A 20,899-nucleotide genomic window follows, 5' to 3' on the forward strand; every position below is an offset into this window, starting at 1 on the left:
CCAGCAAGATCACAGAGATCTTATAAAGACTTTAGCTTTTCCTCGGAGAGACGGAAAGGTCGTGAGCAGAATACTGACATGCTCTGACTTGTACATGAAAACCATTCTTCCAGGAACTTTGTGAAAAATAAGCCGAGAAAGGGAAAGTGGGAGAAGCAGACAGACCAGTGAGTGGCAGGTTTTAATTATCCAAGCAAGAGATGGCAGAAGTTCATGAGGTGTGTGGATTCTATTTAGGTTTCCTACAATCACACTAAAATATTACAAATCTTCCAAAATGGTTGGAAATCAGAATGCTGCCAAGATTATTGGGGATATCAAGAAATTATTGGTGGGAGTAGTTAAGAACAGAGACCTCTCTTCAACATCAAGCAGCTCGCAACTGCCTGTATTCCAGCTCCAGGGGATCCAACGCCACCTTCTGTCTTTCATTAGTACCTGCACACACATGAACATACACAAACAATGAACATATGTACACATATTTGAATTAAAAAATAAATATTTTTAAACTATTGTTCATTATATTAGATGCTATATTTTCTGTTGCATTGGTCTTAGTCCATTCCTGCTGCTACACTAAAATATGTCATGCTGAGTAATTTACAAACATCAATGTTTCATCTGTTATTGTTCTGACAATTGGGAGCAATGTAAGGCTCCAGCAAAGTCAGTAGCTGGTAAAGGCCCATTCCTCATGTGGGGTCTTTTCTATGCATTCTTACATAGTGGGAGGATGCTTGTTAAGATAAAACACCATGACCAGGAGCAACTTGGGGAAGAAAAGGGTTTAATTCATCTTATACTTCCACATCACAGTTCATCACTGAAGGAAGTCAAGACAGGAACTCATCACAGGAACCTGGAGGCAGGAACTGACACAGAATCCATGGAGGAACACTGCTTATTGGCTCCTTCTTTGTGTTTTGCTCAGCCTACTTCCTTATATAACCCAGGACTGGCCCCTTCCACATCCATCCCTAATAATAACAATAATAATAACAATGAAAATGCCCCCACAAGCTTTCCTGCAGGCCAGTCGAATGGAAGTATTTTTCTCAATGGATGTTCCTTGTTCCCAGAAGCCTCTAGCTTGTGTTAAGTAGAAAACAACAAAACCAAAACCAAAACAACTAACAGGGACGAGGGCAGGGTAGCAGCAGATTGTTTTACATCTCAGTCACCAGGGCCAAATCAGCTCCGGGAATAAGTCAATGAAGAACTCTCCTGAGGAAGAATGAGTGCTGGCATCTGATGTGGGAGTTGTGCTGTGATTACCACTAATGAATAAAGAAACTGTTTTGCACCTACAGCAAGGCAGAGCTTAGGTAGGCAGGGAAAGCTAGGCTGAATGCTGGGAGGAAAAAGGGCGGAGTCAGGGAGAAGCCATGGAGCTGCCACTGAAGACAGCCGCTGGGAACTTTAACTGGTAAACCACAGCCATGTGGTGATACACAGATGAATAGAAATGGGTTAAATTAATATGTAAGAGTTAGCCAATAAGAAGCTAGAGCTAATGGGCCAAGGGGTGTTTTAATTAAGATAGTTTCAGTGTGGTTATGTTGGTTCTTGGCAGCGGGGATGAACAAGCGGCCTCTTCTTATAGGCATCCAATGCATGTGCCAAGGCTTGAATCCTTCACAGTACACAGCTCTGATTGATCTGGCACTTCCAGGCTTGGCTGGATCACTTTGGAGATGGTCTACTGGGAAGTACTGTGTGGTTGATTTTGCGACCCATGTCCAAAGAGTCCATAAGCTCCTATAATAGTGCCACCAGATAGGGACTAGGTATTAAAGCGCACAATACTACGGGAAATTTTCATAAGGCAGATAAATTAGGAAAGAGAAAAGATACACACCTGATTTAGACAGCTCTGCATGAACAGGACATATTGCCAAGGTGGGCTTGGGTGGGGCAAGTAAACTCCCACCTTATACATATGTCCTGTTCATTCAGTTCAATGTAGAGCTGTCTAAGTAAAGGCACTTTTCTTCTCTCTTTCCTGTTTTCATCTATGGCATCTGACATTTTATATATAAACCAATTTGATTCTTATTGTCTTCTCTTCCAACACAACTAGAAAGTGAGCTTTATGAGAAAAAGACTCTTTGCCAATGAATGGATGCTTTAGGGGGAAAAAATCAGGAGTCTTTCCTTCCTTCCTTCAACTAGCATTGAAATCTCACTGTAGATGACGAAAACTTTCCATGACAAAACACAGCACATAAAATGAACTCGTTCAATGGTCCTATAAATCTAAAATATGGCATTAAAAACGTTTTGCAGGGCAGAAAGGTTTCGTCATAGATGCTGACACCAGGTTAGAAGCCTTAAAGATAAGGTCAAGATTCCGAGGGCAGAGCACGCTGCCTCTTGGCTAGTGTTTACTGCAGTAGGGTATGGAGCCGTCTATCTGCGTAGCTCATTCTTGGGGATTTGGAGATGTACTGAAACTAACAGTGGGAGGGGCGAAGACTCGTGAACATCAATTTAGCTTTCACGAACCAGTCGTTAGTGCCCATGACAGCTCAGGACATCTTCCTCCTGTGGGGAGTTAGCCGGGACTGCAGCCCTAAAGAAGTGTATCGCGTTCACAATCTATATTTGACTTGTACTATATTTTCATTGCTGCTGGGGAAAGGTCCAGTAGAAAATGTGTGCTGTTCTAAATATATCCTCTCTATACCTGCTAGATTTAGACTGAAGCCTCGGGGGCACTGCTCAAGAGGTCACCGCCAGTGAAGTGCTTCAGCTGGCTTGTGGAGCAGGATAGCCCTACAGCAGAGCAAGACAGGAAGGGCTTGACTAGGGAGGGGGCCACTCCGGTGCTGTTTCCTTCCTTATCTTAGAGCCCCGAGAGTGGCAGGTGTCCCACCTCTTGTCATCTCTGCATATTGCTATAAACCCTGGAACATATCTTCCAGTTCTAGAGTAGTTAAGTCTCAGCCTGATGGGTTTTTGCTTTTCTTTTCTTTCTTTTTTCTTCCTTCCTTTTCTTTTTTAATCTCAGTTTCCTTGTTTGTAAGATTATTTGACTTGCGCCCTACCTTGCTCATTTCAATGCTTAATTCTCTTTCTATTGGATGTATGAGGTAGGGTGGTTGTTATTATAGCTTCTCAGGAAAAAGAGAAGCTTAACTGGGAGTATTTTATTCAGCACACTCAACAGAGTTAAGCGCAGGCGTTCATAAATATTTATGAATGAATGTGTGCAAGGGTGAATGACTGAACGGGTGAATGAATATGATGCTTTCGAGCCAATTGAGGGGAAATGGGCTGTGAGGACCCGCTGAGGCTAATTTACCTCCATAAAGGAATTTACTTCCCTTTCTTCTGACTCTTCTCCTGTGACTTCCACCACAGCTTAGGGGCGAAAGATGCAGAGCCCAGAGCTGGCTGGACCCTGGGACTCGCCTACGCTGGGCGGGGACGCGCGTGGGAGGTGGGAAGGGAAGGGGCGGGCCTCCAGGACAGCAGGGCGGGGCCACTACCCAGAGGGCGGAGTCAGAGGTGAGCCACGGGGCGGGGTACCAGGGCGTTCGGGAGGGAGGAGCACAGACGAGCCTTAGGAGGTGGGCTCAAGAAGGTTGCCGTGTGGGTGGGGCCGCAAGCCATGAGGGCGTGGCTTCCAGGGCGGCCCAGTGGGTGGGACCGCAAACGCTTTCTGGTTGGGCGCAGGCCTCACGCGGGAGGGCGGAGTTTCACGCGACGGGGCGGGGCCTTATCCCCGGAGGGCGGAGCCTCGGGTGCGCGCGGGCTGGGCGGGCCCGGCGCGGCACCGGGGCACAATGGCCAGCGCGGCCGGCTGAGAGCGAGCACCACTTCGTTCGCCGCCGCCGCCGCCGCCGCGGGCCGCCCGGCTCACCGAGCCTTCGCCAGCAGAGCGCGCCGGCATCGGGCCATGTACTCGGGGAACCGCAGCGGCGGCCAGGGATATTGGGAGGACGGGGCGGGCGCCGAGGGCGCAACGCCTGCGGGCACTCGGAGCCCCGCGCCGCTTTTCAGCCCCACGGCGTACGAGCGCCTGGCGCTGCTGCTCGGCGGCCTCGCGCTGCTGGGCGTAGGCGGAAACCTGCTGGTTCTGCTGCTCTACTCCAAGTTCCCGCGGCTGCGCACTCCCACCCACCTCTTCCTGGTCAACCTCAGCCTGGGAGACCTGCTGGTGTCTCTGTTTGGCGTCACCTTCACCTTCGCGTCGTGCCTGCGGAACGGCTGGGTGTGGGACGCTGTGGGCTGCGCGTGGGACGGGTTTAGCGGCAGCCTCTTCGGTGAGTTGCCCGGGACGCGTCCTCCTCGCCTCCCAACTTTCCCTGGGTACAGCAGCTCTGGGCTTTCGTCCTCCCTTGGATCCTCCCTTCTAGCCAGTCATCTCCCTAACTCCCGGCCTCTCTTGTCCCCCGGGATCTTCCCTTTCAGCCGATAATCTTCCCCCAACTCCTTGTTTCCCTCCTCCTCTGGGTCCTTCCAGCCAGTCGTTATCCCCAACTCCCAATGCAGATGCAGCAGTTCTGAAAGTCTCCCTGCCGCTGGCCAGCTGGTATCTTCTCATCTCTATTCCGTTTTTACTGGTCTGCACAAGGGGGAGAGAAATGAGGGCCTGTAGAGTCAAGAGACGCAAGAAAAAAGTCAACCCCTGAAAAGTGGCGAAGGGACAAGGAGAGATTTAATCACATATTTAGTATTTGTTTCTCAGAGTGACACGCAGAAGCCTAAATATCGGTGTATTTCCCCCACCCTTTCATTTGCTAGCAATTATAAATCGTTTAATACTTCCTAGGGAGTGAGACTGTATGACATTTTAAATTGTATTTCCTCTACATAAGTTCTGTCACACCAGAGGTTATAAATGGCTCAGAAATCCAACTCATTGGTGTGACTAATTAATTATCTGGGCAGCCAGTACGTTTAATTAAAGTAGAACTTGTTGATCTCTTGAAGATTTATATTGAAAATTGACAGGTTGGCGCTTGACTAACTCAGTATTTTAAGCTTGGGAAAGAAGACTGGTGTGTGTGTGTGTGTGTGTGTGTGTGTGTGTGTGTGTGTGTGGGGTGTGTGTATGTGTGTGTCCTAAGAATTTTGTTTGTACAGAGATTTAAAATAGAATTGGTTATTTCTTAAGTCTTAAAGTCCCATTTTTTTCAAATCTTGAAACACATTGGTAATTGACTACCGTCTTTATCTTGGCAGGAATCTTAGAGAAAAACATCTTTGTAACATCATGGATATTTTTATTTGCCAGCTTATGTGTGTGTGACAAACCTAAATCCTAAATGTTATTGCCATGATTCCTTTTTCTAAAATTTTAAAGCAAAGAAAATTTGGGAGTTACAATTTTATTTCACCAACTGATAATTCCGATACTTTCTCTAGTCTCTTCCCCTAATAAACATTAACCTAAGGATTTCCATTTTAGAAAACACTAAAACATGAGGAGGGGCCGTGAGAGGCCATCAGTGACAATGCAGGTTGACTGTATGGCTATTCTCTCTGTTAACTAAAACGTTGGTCGGGAGGGTCTTTAAGGTGACGTGTGTCAGTCAGGCCTGGCTCGCAGAGGCCCTGGGCCAGGCGACAGGTGTTTACTCACAGACATGACAGTTCTTTCTTCTGTGAAGTATGTTTCTGTGCTGTGGTGTCTAGCCGGCAGTGTGAAAACAGGAATGGGTTCAGTTTTTTAGTGTGGTTTTCAGCATCCACCCTGTTTTCCCCACCATGCTCTGCCAACCCCCTCTTCCAGTATCCTTCCTTCTCCTTTCTCCCCGCCGGGAGCTGTCACCATCAGAAGAAATTTTTTAGGACTTCTAGAAGCATCCACCCTAGTGCTTTACCCAGGGGTCCTTTACCCAGGGCATTTATCCGTGCTTTGAATCATGACATCTATTCTGATTCTAAAACCTGAGGTAGATCTGAGGGTTAGAGGACTGGAAATGAGTTAACTCCTGGTGAAAGTGAGGTTATGGCAGAACTCACAGTGTTCTTAGCAAAGATAGTTTCTTCTCCCGGAGTATGCTTCTTGATGGAGACAGGGAAGATGCTTCCCTTTCTATCCCCAAGCCAGGACTAGTCAATCCTGAGTACTAAAGGAGAGGAAAATTTTCAAGGCTTTAAGTAGCCAGCTGCTTGCTCTAGAGCTTTGGTGAGGCTGCGCCGCTGGTCTGTCGGGCGCCTGTGGCTCTCATTGTCTGTGCTTTCCCAAGTCATTCACTCTCCCAGACTGACTGCTTCCCCATCTTTGTGATCCACTATTGAGCTGACTGTGGTTAAGGTCGTCTATTCTATTTACTTTGTATTTTTGAAGACCCCTTTGACATCTGTAGTTCAGAAAGTACTTACTTAGTACCTATACCCCTTCACCCCACCCCCACCAGCCTCAGCCTTGTTCACTTCTATGCCTAGAGGAAGTGAATACATGCTTATACTTTGGATGTCCTCTTAGGTTCTGTCTCCCTCTTTACACCCTACTAGAAGAAGGGGGAGTAATTCACATATTCTTATATATGTGCACAAGTAGACCAGGCCGTGGCTTCATCCTGGGCTCTGGTCCTGGCTTCTCAAAGAAGGCTAAAAATAAGTAGAATTCCTGATAATCTTGGTCAGAGGTTACTACCAGCTGGGCTTGTTGGTATCGCTGTATCAGTTAAACTGACACGTCAGACCAACAACTTCGTGAAGTTCGTGTCAGTTCCAGTTGAGCAGCTTGTTTTATGAATATCAGAGTTATTGGTCTCTTACGTGTCCCTGCATTTAGATGCCAGCAGATGTAACTGTAGTGAAAAGTAGAGAGACCCAGGAACACTTACTGCTACTGTGCATGATGAGCCAGGAAAAGGCTGGCAATGGGTGTGAAAGTGTGTTAGCCTGCAGACGTCCAGGTGAGTATATCCAAGGGACAGCCTCCAGCCACACCCAGCACCACACGGATATAACCAGCATGTGATGGAAAGGTCCAGGGGAGCCCTTTTCCATTGCCTTTTTAGAAACAAAAAGAACCTGTTTAGAAAGGATTTGTGGTTGCAGAGACAGACTGGCAAAATGTAATGTTTCCTTATTTAGATGTTATGAATAGATATTATTTATGTGAAAATGTTTTAATATAGGAAACTTTTTATGTTATATATGAACTTTAGTACAGAAAATGTTACAAGGCTATTTCTCCTCTGGCCTGTTCTTTCATGTTCTTGCATATATTAAATGCCACTTATTGAATTCTCTTGTAATATCTAGATGTCTCATGTATCTGCTGCAAGATCCTTGGGGTAGTTAAGGTTATAAAATCTTCTATACAGCTGACTGGGATTACCTACAGACTTTCCTGAGACCAGCAATATTCCCCATTATTTTGACATCACTCAGCCTAGTATGTTTCCATAAACACGGTAAAGCCACATATTTTTTTAGTCTAAGCTTTCAATGTTGTCCAAATATTTTATTAACCATAAAGTAATTGTATAATATTATTAATTTTTTGTGGGCTATTGTGTCTGTTTCATGACTTTTGGGGAAGATGTACAAAGTATCTTTTGTTCATTTTCAAGAGCTCAGGAGACCTGTGGGAAGGCATTTAATGACTTCTTTGGGTAGAGGTTTCTATCCACATTAACAAGTCAGGCTCCAGTGGATTGAAATTGCTGTTGCATGAAATTGCTTTTCTATTATTTACAATTGTGTTCTTTTCTTGAAATTTCTTCTTTCAGAGAAGAGTTCCAGCCACAAATGCATTTACCGCTAAGGCGAAGTGCAGACACGAAAAGGATACTTCCATTTGAGTGTTTTCAGATAGGATTTCATGCCTTTCTCGTGTTTTCCATGCTCCTGACTTTCTTTCCTAAAATGTTTAAGATTGTAACGGTTAAACAGCTTAGGACTTGCAAGCTCAGTGTTTCTGAATGAAGATCACAAGTAGAGATTTTATTACAGCATAAATACCTCAGAGGAGTCCTCGGCCTAGGTCCATACTGAGTTTCTTCATCAGCTGTGACCTGAAGCTTCAGCTCCTAGGATGGCAGACAAGCTTCCCACAGAGTTTGATGTGATTATAATAGGGACAGGTTTGCCCGAGTCCATCCTGGCAGCTGCATGTTCAAGAAGCGGACAGAGAGTTCTACATGTTGACTCAAGAAGTTACTACGGAGGGAACTGGGCGAGTTTCAGCTTTACAGGTTTGCTGTCCTGGCTGAAGGACTGTCAACAGAGCCATGACAGCGAGGAAGACACGACCGCCTCGTGGCAAGACCTGATCCATGACACCGAAGAAGCCGTCGCCCTTTGCAGGAAGGATGGAACCATTCAGCACACAGAAGTCTTCTGTTATGTCAGCCAGGATGCTGGGGACAGCACTCAAAAGACTGATGCTCTGCAGAGAAGTCCTTCCTCAGAGGCATCTGCTACCCTGGCTGACTCTCTGGATTCTGCAGGCTTGCCCAAAGAAAGGCACTCAGCGTACTTTTCAAGCCACGAAGTGCCTTCTGAACATACAGAGAGAAGTGATAGAGAGCCTTCATCCTCCCCAGCTGATGCAGAGAACTCACTGGAGAAAGAAAAGGAGCATGAAGATGAAACTGGTACCCAGGCGGTTTCAGATGGAGATAAAGATGAAGACACACTTGATGTAGAAGACAACACTGAGAAACCAAAGAGAAGCAGGATTACATACCCTCAAATGATTAAGGAGAGCCGGAGATTTAATATTGACTTGGTATCAAAGCTGCTTTATTCTCAAGGATCATTGATTGATCTTCTAATCAAATCAAATGTTAGTCGTTATGCAGAATTTAAGAACGTCACTAGGATCCTTGCATTTTGGGAAGGGAAAGTGGAACAGGTGCCTTGCTCCAGAGCAGATGTCTTTAATAGTAAAGGGCTCACTATGGTTGAAAAGAGGATGCTAATGAAATTCCTCACATTCTGTCTAGACTATGAACAACATTCTGACGAATACCAAGATTTCAAACAATGTTCATTTTCTGAGTACCTAAAAACTAAACAGTTAACACCCAGCCTCCAACATTTCATACTGCACTCCATTGCAATGACATCAGAGCCGTCCTGCACTACATTAGATGGCCTTAAAGCAACCAAAACCTTCCTTCAGTGTCTTGGACGGTTTGGCAACACTCCCTTTATATTCCCTTTATATGGCCAAGGAGAAATTCCCCAGTGTTTCTGCAGGATGTGTGCTGTGTTTGGTGGAATCTATTGTCTTCGCCATAAAGTCCAATGCCTTGTAGTTGATAAAGACTCCGGAAGATGTAAAGGAATCATAGACCACTTTGGTCAGAGAATAAGTGCCAGCTATTTTATTGTGGAAGACAGTTACCTTTCTAAGGAAGCGTGTTCAAATGTGCAGTATCAGCAGATCTCGAGGGCCGTGCTCATCACAGACCGGTCCATCCTGGAGACAGATTCAGACCAGCAGGTTTCCATTCTGACAGTGCCTCCGCTAGAGCCAGGGACCGGTTCCATTCGGGTCATGGAGTTATGCCCATCAACCATGACATGCATGAAGGACAGCTATCTGGTCCACCTGACCTGTGTCTCTTCAAAAACAGCCAGGGAAGACTTGGAACCCGTGGTGAAGCAGTTATTCATCCCTTTTGCAGAAGCAGAAGACCAGGAAGAACTCAGAAAACCGAGACTCTTGTGGGCTCTTTATTTTAACATGAGGGATTCCTCAGGGGTGAGCCGAAGCTCGTACTGCGGCTTGCCTCCCAACGTGTACGTCTGCTCTGGGCCTGACTGTGGACCAGGGAATGAGCATGCCGTCAAGCAGGCGGAAGCACTGTTCCAGGAGATCTTCCCCAACGAAGAGTTCTGCCCCCCTCCACCAAATCCAGAAGACATTATCTTTGAGGGTGAGGGTTAGCAACCAGATGCTCCTGGAGTCAGTTACCGCCTAGCTTGACACCCCAGGGACAACAAGAACTTGCAAAGCCCATGCCACCTTCAAAATTAAAGCAGACTGGAAATATTTTCATCCTGACCTTAAAATAGCGTCATTTGAAAGACAGCTGCAGTTTGTGGTAAGCGCTGTTGACATGTCTTCAACACTGAGACACTGGGTACCAAATAGCTCTGCTAATCTGTCAGCAGCTAACTGATTTGTGGTGACTCAGCCTTTTTGGTTCCTAACTGGCTCCAGGAATCCATAATCTCTGAGTGTCGTTAGCTTTCTTTTACTTTTGGGTCCCACAGTGGCAACTTTGCTTATCTTAATAGGTAATATCGCACTTGCTTCTGTGTTCAGGTTTTATCATTGTCTACACAAAACTAATGTCCGAGGACTATTGTAGTTACTGCTGTAGCTACTACTGCTGCTACCACCTCAGATGCATAGAGGAGCACGTAAGTCCTAACCATGTGAGCTGTTTGTATAGCATGTATACACATAGAGCTGGTAGTAGGAGTAGCAGCTGGTACAAGTGTTCATTTGATAAAACACAACTGTCTGTTAGAAGCGTGGCCATGGTCCTGTGTCTTGGGATTGATATTTACATGTGATTTTACCTGCTTGACCTTTGTGACTAAGGAGGCAATGAGCCTGCTGTGCCCTGCTACTTTGCAGAAAGAGTGCCTCTTAGGAGTCGAAGAAGCTCATGTATGAGATACATTGCAATCAGGGCATGGTGGCTTATTCATGTAATGCTGTCATGTAGGAAGTTGAGGCAGGAGGACTCCTGTAAAGTCCAGACCATCCTGGGCTACAGTTGAGTCTCATTTCAAAACAAAACCACCCCCCTACCCCCAAAAGAAGTATATTACAGGAAAATTAAAGGGACCAGATTTATTCAGAAAATTTCTATAGAACTGACACTAACACTTAAGAGAACTTCTAACAATTAACTGAGGCTAGCATTAATTAATAAGTTACCCTAGGAAAAGGTTCTTCAGGATAGGTGTTGAGAATATTCCAGAAAGGGTTTCCCAAGGAGGAATAGTGGTGCATCTTAACGCGGAGTTATAGATGTCTATAAAGTTAGAGGTTTCCTCATCCAGGTTTCTCAGGGTGAAGCATGACACCTGGTTGGCTGTACTGCTTTATAAACATTGGTAACTGACAGAAAATGTCTCTTCTACTACATGTCTGTTACCTGGAGAATGGGATGCTTTCCTCCAGAACCAGCTGCTGCACCCCAGCAGTGAATGCTCTGTACTGTGAGAAGAGGCGCAATGTGTGAGCAGTGACGGTCTGAGTATGCTCTCGCTGCCCGTTAGTGAGGAAAGTGAGCCAAGACACTTAAGTGAATGACAGTGCGCTGAGAGGAGAAAGCCATCCGTTGATCTTGGTGTTGGTTTTTTAATATAATACATCCATAATATTGTGTAGATCTTAAGGATTAAATCCAGCAGAACAAATGAAATACCTGAAATATCCTAAAAGTAGCAATTAAGAGAAAAACAAGTCTAAGATAGGTAAAATGGAGGTGAGGGTAATTCAAACCCACTTCGTAAGGTTTGTCAGCACCACAGTCTGTTCAGAAGACGTTAAAAGAAGGGGGCAGGGTTGTAAAAGATAAACAGACGCTATAAAAGACAGAGCTGAATGTAATGGGAAGGGTTAGACTAGGCCAAAGCGGGGGGGGGGGGGGGGGGGGGGGGGGGGAAACGGTCGTTTTTGTTTTTTGTCTCCTAAACTAAGAAAGTGAATATGTTACTTTAAATGAGCACAAAGCAGTAAGTGTTAGTGAGGCAAATGAGCAAAAGGCATTTAAGAAATATAAGGAACACTATTTAATTTTCTGACAAGTTAGAATGGGCTTATTGGAAGTTTTCAGGTGTTTAAGAAATCATAAATGCTGCCCTTCATGAATTACATTTTGACTCAGTTAGGGCACCACACTAAAAGTCAGACAGAATCTCTCATTCTAGCTAGGGAAAGGCTGTAGAGTAAAGTGTTGCCCGAAGAGGTAACAACCAACAGAAACAATTACTTCCAGTGACTCAGGATGAGACAGCTGTGTCTAGTATAGTACCCCTGCATCAGCATGAACAGAGCCCACGATGCTACCTGCACTGACTAGACACTTCCATTTGCTTTAATTATGTTTACTAATGATTTTGTGGGCATTTCATAGCATGATAAGCAACTACTTAAAACTTAACTTGAATCTCTATTGGGAAAGCATGTGTGAACCATTTCTCAAGCAGAAATGGACAGCCTTGGTACTATTTTTTATCTGTATATGGCTGAAAAAAAATGTCAGTGGGGTAGAAATACAAAGTAAAGTTATAGAAAGAAACCAGAGAAAATATATTCTTTTTCCATGGCTTTATAATTCACCAAACCTGTATTACCATATAAATATACTATGAACAGAAGATAAGCTCACAAATACATTCTTTTTCCATGGCTTTATACTTCACTAAACCTGTGTTACCATATAAATATACTATGAACAGAAGATAAGTTCACAAGTTGCAAGGTACATAGTTTTTTGAAATCTCATTTCTAGATTCCAATAATGATGGAATTTTAAAAAGTATTGATACTGGTATATATGAGCATCTTTAAAAAGTTTGTAGCTATATTAATTTAAGAAAGATAAATAGAAGCTTTAATGAAGGAGCTAAATTTAAAATATGAGTGTGCTTCTATGAGAGATGTCTTGGCTTGAAGGAAATGCTATAAACACAGGGAGTCCACAGGTCATTTATTACTCATTTGTTCTCAAAACAATCACTTTTGGCTTTCATTTACCATCTATGAAATAGAAATAATATTCAACAGAATTACTGTGAATATTAAATTGGATAATGCATAAAAACCATTATCCAAAGTAATTCCAGCATGTGGCATTTGTATGTAACTGATAGTTATTACAGTATCATTGGTGATGTCAACCTTATGCTTCATGTAATTTGAGAGAACTGTGATAAATTTTGCAAGAAAGTAAGCGAGGGAACACATCTTCAATTTTAGAGGGGAAAAATACAGGGCTTTGCCCTCCAAGTCCTTAAGGCATGATATACCTACCACCCATCTAAATTTTCTGTGGTGCTGAGTTCAAGGAAGTTAAGACTGATTAGCTTCCTGGAAAGAAATATTTAGAAGTTGCTCATAGGGAGACTGGGTCAGTCTGGAGATAGGCTCTAGGGCCTCTTTTCATCTCATACTGCCATTTATTTGTTAATTATATGTTGAGCATAAAAGTAATAAGAATACAATTTTTCCCCAAGTAATAATGCCAAGGAATGTTCTGGCAGGTGAACATTAACAAAGTAGATCAACTAAAATTAAAATGAAAAGCTATATACAAAATAAGGAGAGAAGGTGGAATTAAAAAGCTGTTTCTATTGCATGAGTGTTTTATTTGTTTGTTATTTTACCTTATTTTTGGTTTTTTTGAGACATGATTTCTCTATGTAGCCCTGGCTGTTTTGGAACTTGCCCCATAGTCTAGCACTTGAATTTCCAAGTGCTGGGATTAAAGACATGTACCACCACTGTCTGACTTGGTTTTTATTTTACTATTTTTTTTTTTAGTGGGTGCAAATTCTTTAGGCTTTCTACTCTTCTTGTGCAGAGTACAAAGTGATAGGTTGCAAAGAGGAAAAAAAGTAAAAATAAATTCTTCAATCCTCAAATTTTTGTGCATTAAAATAGATATTAAAGCAACTTTGCCTGCGTCCCTAAGTAAGTGGCTTCTTCAGTCTGCATGAGTCCTCATGCGGCAGCAGCAGCAGGTATTTGTGGTCATTCTGAAGAGCTATGTAAGAGACTAACTAGACTTCTTTAACTGATTTCTGAAGAACTATTTAAGAGATTAACTAGACTTCTTTAACTGATTTTTGACATCACTTTGAGGAGCACATGCCCAAGAAAATACTCTCAGAGTGAACAAATAAATAAAGCTACTTCTAAAAATATGTTTTTAGCAATTCCTTTTATACTTAAAAAAAAACCTGCTGACTAAGAAATGGATAAATTTTGGTGTGTTGTTAATGCTATAGTGACCTTGCAGAGAGTTAAATGACACATGTAAGACTGTATGAAAAGAGTTTAAGACTAAAAAAGATGTTAGCTTGCAACAGAAATTATTGCGTGCTGGTTACATTTGTGTAAAGATTTGGATCTCTACACTGGAAGAAATCAGAAGGCATGTAATTGCAGGTTAATACTTAATCTCTTTACAATATTTCTGTAAAATATTGATGTGTACAATAACAATAAAAGATTAATTGGTGAAATGGCTTGCTTGATTGGTGAAATGATACTGTTTCTTGAAAACATATATATTCTCCTTTAAGTTAAATGCATTTCTAACTGTTAAGGTCAAAGGTAATCTCCAAAAATTTGTGGCTGAAAGCCTTTGCAATAGTTTTTAAGAAGAAACTCTTGATGAAGATGGACTTTGATCTTTCGTGTCTTTTCTCAGTTGTCTGACATTTAAAACTAAGTATAGAAACAGTAGGTGCATTCCAGTTGTCAGTGTGAAGATCTTCCATGGCCTAGCATGGTGGTGCATGCCTTGTAATCCCAAAACTTGGGAGACTGAGGTAGGAGAATTGCTGTTAAGTTTGAGGCCAGCCTGGACTACATAACAAACCATCCTGGGCTATGCAGATATCCTGTCTCAAGAGATAGAGAGAATGAGAATTACATACTAATCCAAACCTAAAGTCATCCATTACTGTGGAGATTAAGTCTGAGAGCCATGGCAATGAGGTCAGTTCACAGGTGTCCCCTGAGCAGTTGTGGGGCGTTCTTAGCCTAGGATACACTTAGGAACTACGGACTCAGGCCAATACTTTCTTCAGTCAGCTTGAGGGATCCGAAGCCATATAACTGGCAAGCATCAGCCAATCACCTAATGAGATTATGAGTTGGCACCAACCAGTTTAGGGGATTAAAATATGAAAGCAAACAGGACCCTTTGTCTACCCAAGAAGCCTGCTGGAATGCTTGCCCTAAGGTAAGGTGACCTTCCTGCTAACTAGCATTTACGACATTTTCTACCCACCACCCTTACCTCAATCTTAAAACTAAAACAACCTCTGACTTGTGATACATGACTTTTTTTCCAACTTTATTTTGTAAACTTTTCTTTTTAGGGTGGCAATTTGTATGAACATTCAAGCTTTTTTTTTTTTTCATGGCATTTCTTTAAGAGGGCCCCAAAGCTTTGAGTTGCGTAGTTGGAAACAAGCTGCCTCGAGACTAAAGGCTGGGTCAGTCAACAGTTGCAAGAATCTGTTGCATCTAACATTCTCAACATTGTGTCTTGCCTGGGGAAGAGGAAATACAAGAAACCAAACCTAAAGCACAAGGCCCTGAGTGTCGAGAGAGGTGCACGTATGAGCGACCAAAGGACAGAAGTGGAGTGTGAAGCATTCTGGGTACCAAAAATAGTGCCTTGTTGAGGGTCAGACCTAGTTGCCTTTGTGGTGGGTCTGGTTGAAGTCCTGTTCCATTGGCTTTGTCTTATTTTGCATTTATTTATTTATTTATTTATTTATTTATTTATTTATTTATTTATTTGGGTTGGGGGATGCTGCAGTACACTTGTGGAGGTCAGAGGGCAGCTTGTCTGCCCCTCCTTCCAGTACCAAGTTTCCAGGGATTGAAATGAGGTCCTTGGGCTGGTGAAAGGCAGGCCCCTTACCCACAGAACCATCTCAACAGTCTTTCTTTTAACCTTTATTAGTACTGTTTTTGTTTTTGAGACAAGATTTCATATAACCAGGCTGTCTTTGAACTGGCTGAATATGATCTTGGATTTCAAATGAAGAACTTCTGATCCTCCTATCTCTGTTGTGATTGCAGGTATGTGGTGGCACACACCTGATTTGTGGGTGCTGGAAACTAAACCCAGGGTGTCGTGCATGCCAGGCAAGCATTCTCCAACTGAGCCACAGCCTCAGCTCCCTGTATTATCCTGTGTTAAAATGAGATGTTACGTCATTTTTAACCAATGAAGGGATGCACTCGTGTTTTAACAGGGAGAACTTTATCTCCAGGTTTATGTAAGATGTGCTCGTGCAGATCATGAGTGTCTCCACTTGATTATTTCATAAGCGCTGGAACAGCAGTTACCACTGTAGGCTCCCTCGGGGTACCACTGTCAGGGAAGGAAGAGCACATCTATATCCATTTTACAATGAGACCTGAGATCTGTGTGATGTGCCCTTAGTATTTAAATGCGCCAGCATCTCCCAAGATGCTGTGGTTCTGCTCGCTCTGTGTCTAAATAGAGTAGATTGTTGCATATGCGTGTGCAAAACACATAAACCACGTCCTGAAAAGTGATGGCTCTGAGAACTTTCTAACAAACAGCCTATGAAATTTGTTCAACTAAAGCAGACTGTTAGGGTTGGAAGGAAGTGGAAGTTAATTATGCACACATAGGGAACTTCTTCATCCTGGTATTGCTGTCAAGGTCTTTACATACATAATTCTGACTGTTGTCCTGTGATTTTAGCTTTTGCTGTTGCTGAGCATATATTTAATCCTTTTTACACTCCTTATACCTACTTCAGAGGCATACCCACAAGAGGCAGAGCGGTGTAGAGTGTGATTGATGGGTGTCGAGAGGTAGGCGCTCGTAGTTCAGTCAGAAGGACATGGCATCTTCAGGTACTTTATAGTTCTCAGGAAGTAAGTCTTGGAGACATCCACACAGAAGGTTTCATACTTGGTTTTGGCTTTTCGAGGCAGGGTCTTCTAGCCTAAGCTGACCTTGAGTTTGCTGTGTAGCTAAGAATGATCCTGAACTTGTGACCCCCCCCACCTTCCAAGTTCTGAGATTATAGGTGTGCACCACCATGTCCCATGTCACTGAATGCCATATAGTTAAAGCCCTCTATCTCTTGAAGTTTTCTTGTTCTTTTATTCATCTCAAATATAATAATATGCTAACCTAGTTAAAATGTTCTTTGTAAGTTAGCATCTTTGTTTGTAAGCTCATAGTGAAACCTTTTGAGTAACTCTCAGACCTTAGACATCATAAAGAAAATGTGTCACAGAATGTCTTGCTGAAGATCCCGGGATCTTACTTTCAGGTAACCAGAATTTTCCTATTTTAGGATTAGCATAGAGTGAACCAATAAGACCATTTTTAAGACAGTACAAATTTTAATTTTAAGGTGTTCCATTAATATTTTTAATTTCCTACCATTAGGACAGTGATTCTCAAACCAAGACATCCACCCTGCAGGAGGCAATGGAGGATGTCGGGAGTCTTTGATGTCAAAATGGGAAAGGGGAAGCTTCCAGCAGGTAGTGTGTAGTGAGGCCGAGGTGGGGTGCCATCCTCATGCAGTGGCAAGGTGGCCTCCTCACAGGTGGCTTGCCCAGCACAAACATCACTGCTGCCAAGACTGAGGAGCCCAGAACAGATGAATATCCGAAGGGATCTCATTTCTCTGTGTCCCAACATCTGCCTGTTGTCCTCAGGATTTCTAACTAGGTCACTTGTCCTCTGTACCATGTCATTATGAGCAGGAACCCTAGTACTTTCACTGGGCCACTTCATATATATATATCCCCTGTACCCACCCATCTCCCTTACATCATGAACCAACAGTGACTTCCTTCTGGAGATTTCAGATCATGCAAAAACTTCAGAGAATCAGTTAATACTCTGCACCCCCCTCTAATCTTCTGATATGAATTTAGAAGTTCCGTAGATTTAAAAAAATATTTCCAAGAAATAGAATAATTACAAGACAATTAGAAATAAGGATTTTTTCATATGCTTCAGAAAAATAACTGCCCCCAAATTAATATAAAATAGCATATTTTAAATTGCTCTTTGAAAGGGTGTTGTGTGAAAGTTCTTATCACATGCATCTGAGAGGATCCTGTGCATTTTAGAGGAGCCATCAGTAAACTAAATACATTACTCAAAATGGAGCTGCAGTTGCTTTGACAGTGGTTCACCAGGTTTTGAGACAGTGCTGCAAATTGGCAGTAAATAGGAGGTGTTAACTGTAGGAGACACCTAATTGTGATGGAGTCTGTATTCTTAATACAGAGAAAACTCGAGGTTGTACCACAGCTGGATGCAAAGGTTCCAAGACAACCAACACGCACTGACTGGTTAACCTGGGCTAAATTTTAGGAGTCCGGAGGACGACAAACACTTAACTGTATCCCAGGTACTCCTGTAAGTTCTAGTTATCTTTTGTTTAATCCTCATTAACTACCCAGGGTGGGTGCTTTGATTGGCCTCCTTTTGCAGAAAGGAAGACAGCCACTTTGAAGGCGGGAAATTTGAGGACTGTCACACAGCTGGTAAGTGGTAGGGGGCAGGAGTGTGCTTCAAACTCTGCCCATCTGATACCATAACTCACGTGCCATGGCTGAAAGATGCTCTACCTCCAGAGGGGGTCAGATCCAGTTCAGGGACACCAGGGACTGCATACATTCCAGGAACTGTTCTCATCTCCTCCCCATATTAATTATTTTTTTAAGAAGCCCTGTGATGGTAAGCACTGATGTTTCCACGTGGTGATAAGACAGACTCTGTTAACTCCCAGCATCACGGAAAGGTAAACAGTGCAGTTCTTGATCTATTGGGGCTGACACAGTCACACCGTTAGCCACTATTATATTAGGCTGCAACGACAACTGGAAAAATAGGCATAGGTCAATGAATGCACCGGAAAGTTACTTGTAGGGAGATCTGGGAAGGACTCACAAATGAGAAAGCTTTGGTCTGGTCCTGAAGGATGAGAAGGATTTCCATGGGACGATACAAGGGAAAGCATTTGCTGCCAGAAGCAGGGTAGAAACGAAGTCCTTGTTTGACTGGACAGGAGCTCCTACCCTCCTATTAGTTCTGGACTGTTAAGATTCCTAAGTAGATTTTTCCCTCCATAGGATTGTTGAAAGCTCAAGGATTTAAGGCAAGGATGGCCAGTACCTTTATAACTGTCCCAGAGTAGGTTCTCACTGAACGCAGCCTGGTGGGACTATTTCAGAGCCAGGGTACAGGGTTCATATTTATTTTCTGTTGGGCACTTATGCTTGGAGACTGCATCACTTTGGACTTCCAGTTATGTATCTCAATCCGCTTACTTTTTCCTGATCCGAGGAGGAAACATGGCACACAAATAGTACAGGAGAGAACTATAGACACCAAGGGGAATTTCAGTAGGAACCTGGTCCAGTGTGGCCACTGCAGAGCTTCAGTAAACAAATGCTTTAGTGCTGGGTATGTCTGTTCACGAGACTACACTGATAGACCCAGCCTGAAAGGTAGGTGTAAAACTGACAGGTGGTACAGGGAGCAGGGCCCCTTGTTCCGGCCGCCCGGTTAGCTTACACCTGAAATAATCACACAGAAAGTGTATTAATTAAAACACTGCTTGGCCTTTAGCTCTAGCCTCCTATTGGCTAACTCTCACATCTTGATTTAACCCATTTCTATTAATCTGTGTTCACCACAAGGTCGTGGCTTACTGGGAAAGAGCATGTCTGAACTGGTGTCTCCATAGCGGCTCTCTGACTCTGCTTTCTTCCTCCCAGAATTCAGTTCTGTCTTCTCCGCCTACCTAAGTTCTGCCTTATCAGGCCCAGCAGTGTCTTTAATGATTAACCAATAAAAGCAACACATAAACAAAAGGATCTCCTACACCAGACAGGAAGATCTTTAGAACTCACCAGGCACCTCTCTGGCATCGAGAATCAGTAGGCATCCAGAGATCATTGAGTGGATAGAGGCAGGTTGTGTACTGTGCCATATAAGAAGGAATAACATGAAGTTCTGATATGTTGCCGGGGATTTTTATTTCTGGTGGCTGTTTTGGTAAAGCGTATTGAAACTTTCACATAATGTACATGTAACATTACTAGCAGTTTATCTTAAAGCATTGTTGATATATGTAAAACATAGCTAGATGGATTATAACATCCCTCCCCAACACATTTATCTTACATACTATTGGTCAGGTGGTGTTATAAGTGCTTTGTGAGTACTAATGAATTCAGTTTTCAGTCCAGTTCTATGGGATTTCTAGATAGCATTATTTCCTCTGTTTTATTAATAGTTAATGAAATAAACGTTCCAGACAGCTAACCCATTCAAGACCATACAAAAAGTGGAGGATGCAGAACTCAATTGTTGTTAAATTGTCTGTCTCTCCCTGCTCCACTGTCAGGTGAGGGAGAAACTGCAAGAGATCCGAAGGTCCACAACATGAACTCAAAGAAAAAACAATATAGAAACACACCACTGGCAAACACACCACTCAGGATCCACACTCTGCAAACCCTCCGTTCCAAAAGCTCATCTCACCTTAGCTTTTATCTCTGCCAAAGTTGCCGCAAGGAGGGTGGATAGCCCCCACAGCTCACTTCTTCATGGCCTTTGTATTTCTAGACTTTGTCCAATACTGACCTCTAACTGTGCCCTCTGCAGCCTCCCCTCATAAACAGTATCCAACACCTTTGGGTGTTGCCGACCCCTACCACACTTTAACCGATGATGCCCAAGGACCCTGACTCCTGCCTCCCTCCACTGTTTTCCCCACTATCCCACATTCCCAAAGACTGAGTGCTAGAGGCCGTGCCACGGAGCACCACTGCTGATTCCCCAGGCATCACTCGTGCGAGAACTCCGTTACACTCCCCCTGTGAGGCTGCAGAACTGACCTCAGACCACACAGATGTGCAAGAAGCACAGAGCATGACTGTGCCTTTCGTTCATAGACGTTTGCTTTCCTCCTGGATTGTTCCCGGAAACTGGCAGTCACCATCAGTGACTCAGCTGTCTTTTGAATTATACCCACTTGAGCCCATCTTCCAGATAGATGGACAGGCAGATAAATGATAGGTATGTGTGTTCTCTCTACTGAAAATACACTTAGAATTTTCAAGATGATGAATGAATCTTAGGATGGAAAAACTCCCCAACCCCATCAAAATCTGGAGGCAACCACAATAATAACTCAGTGA

At 43.4% G+C, this 20,899-nt stretch overlaps 2 protein-coding genes across 3 annotated transcripts in view; both read left to right on the plus strand.

The window, feature by feature from the left end:
• Positions 1-3,830: 3,830 nt before the first annotated feature.
• Positions 3,831-20,899, plus strand: part of Opn3 (opsin 3) — a 32,757-nt gene continuing 15,688 nt past the window's right edge. The window contains exons 1-2 of one of the 2 annotated variants that reach the window (XM_038348610.1): positions 3,831-4,271; positions 7,701-7,830. In XM_038348610.1, coding sequence (XP_038204538.1) covers positions 3,905-4,271; positions 7,701-7,735 — 402 coding nt within the window. In that variant the 5' untranslated portion in view covers positions 3,831-3,904 and the 3' untranslated portion in view covers positions 7,736-7,830. Of the gene's footprint in view, positions 4,272-7,700; positions 7,831-20,899 lie in introns of those variants that run through there. The other variant, XM_038348611.1, reaches the window with a different exon arrangement.
• Positions 4,278-11,575, plus strand: Chml (CHM like Rab escort protein). The gene has a single exon (XM_038348606.2). It carries the CDS (start codon positions 8,006-8,008, stop codon positions 9,866-9,868), a length of 1,863 nt encoding a protein of 620 aa, XP_038204534.2. The 5' UTR covers positions 4,278-8,005; the 3' UTR covers positions 9,869-11,575.

Source organism: Arvicola amphibius, chromosome 12 (genome assembly GCF_903992535.2).
Source record: "Arvicola amphibius chromosome 12, mArvAmp1.2, whole genome shotgun sequence".
NCBI lineage: Eukaryota > Metazoa > Chordata > Mammalia > Rodentia > Cricetidae > Arvicola > Arvicola amphibius.

What these genes read in the sequence shown, in the direction of transcription:
- Chml (XM_038348606.2), top strand. Translation starts at nt 8,006, where the DNA reads ATGGCAGACAAGCTTCCCACAGAGTTTGATGTGATTATAATAGGGACA.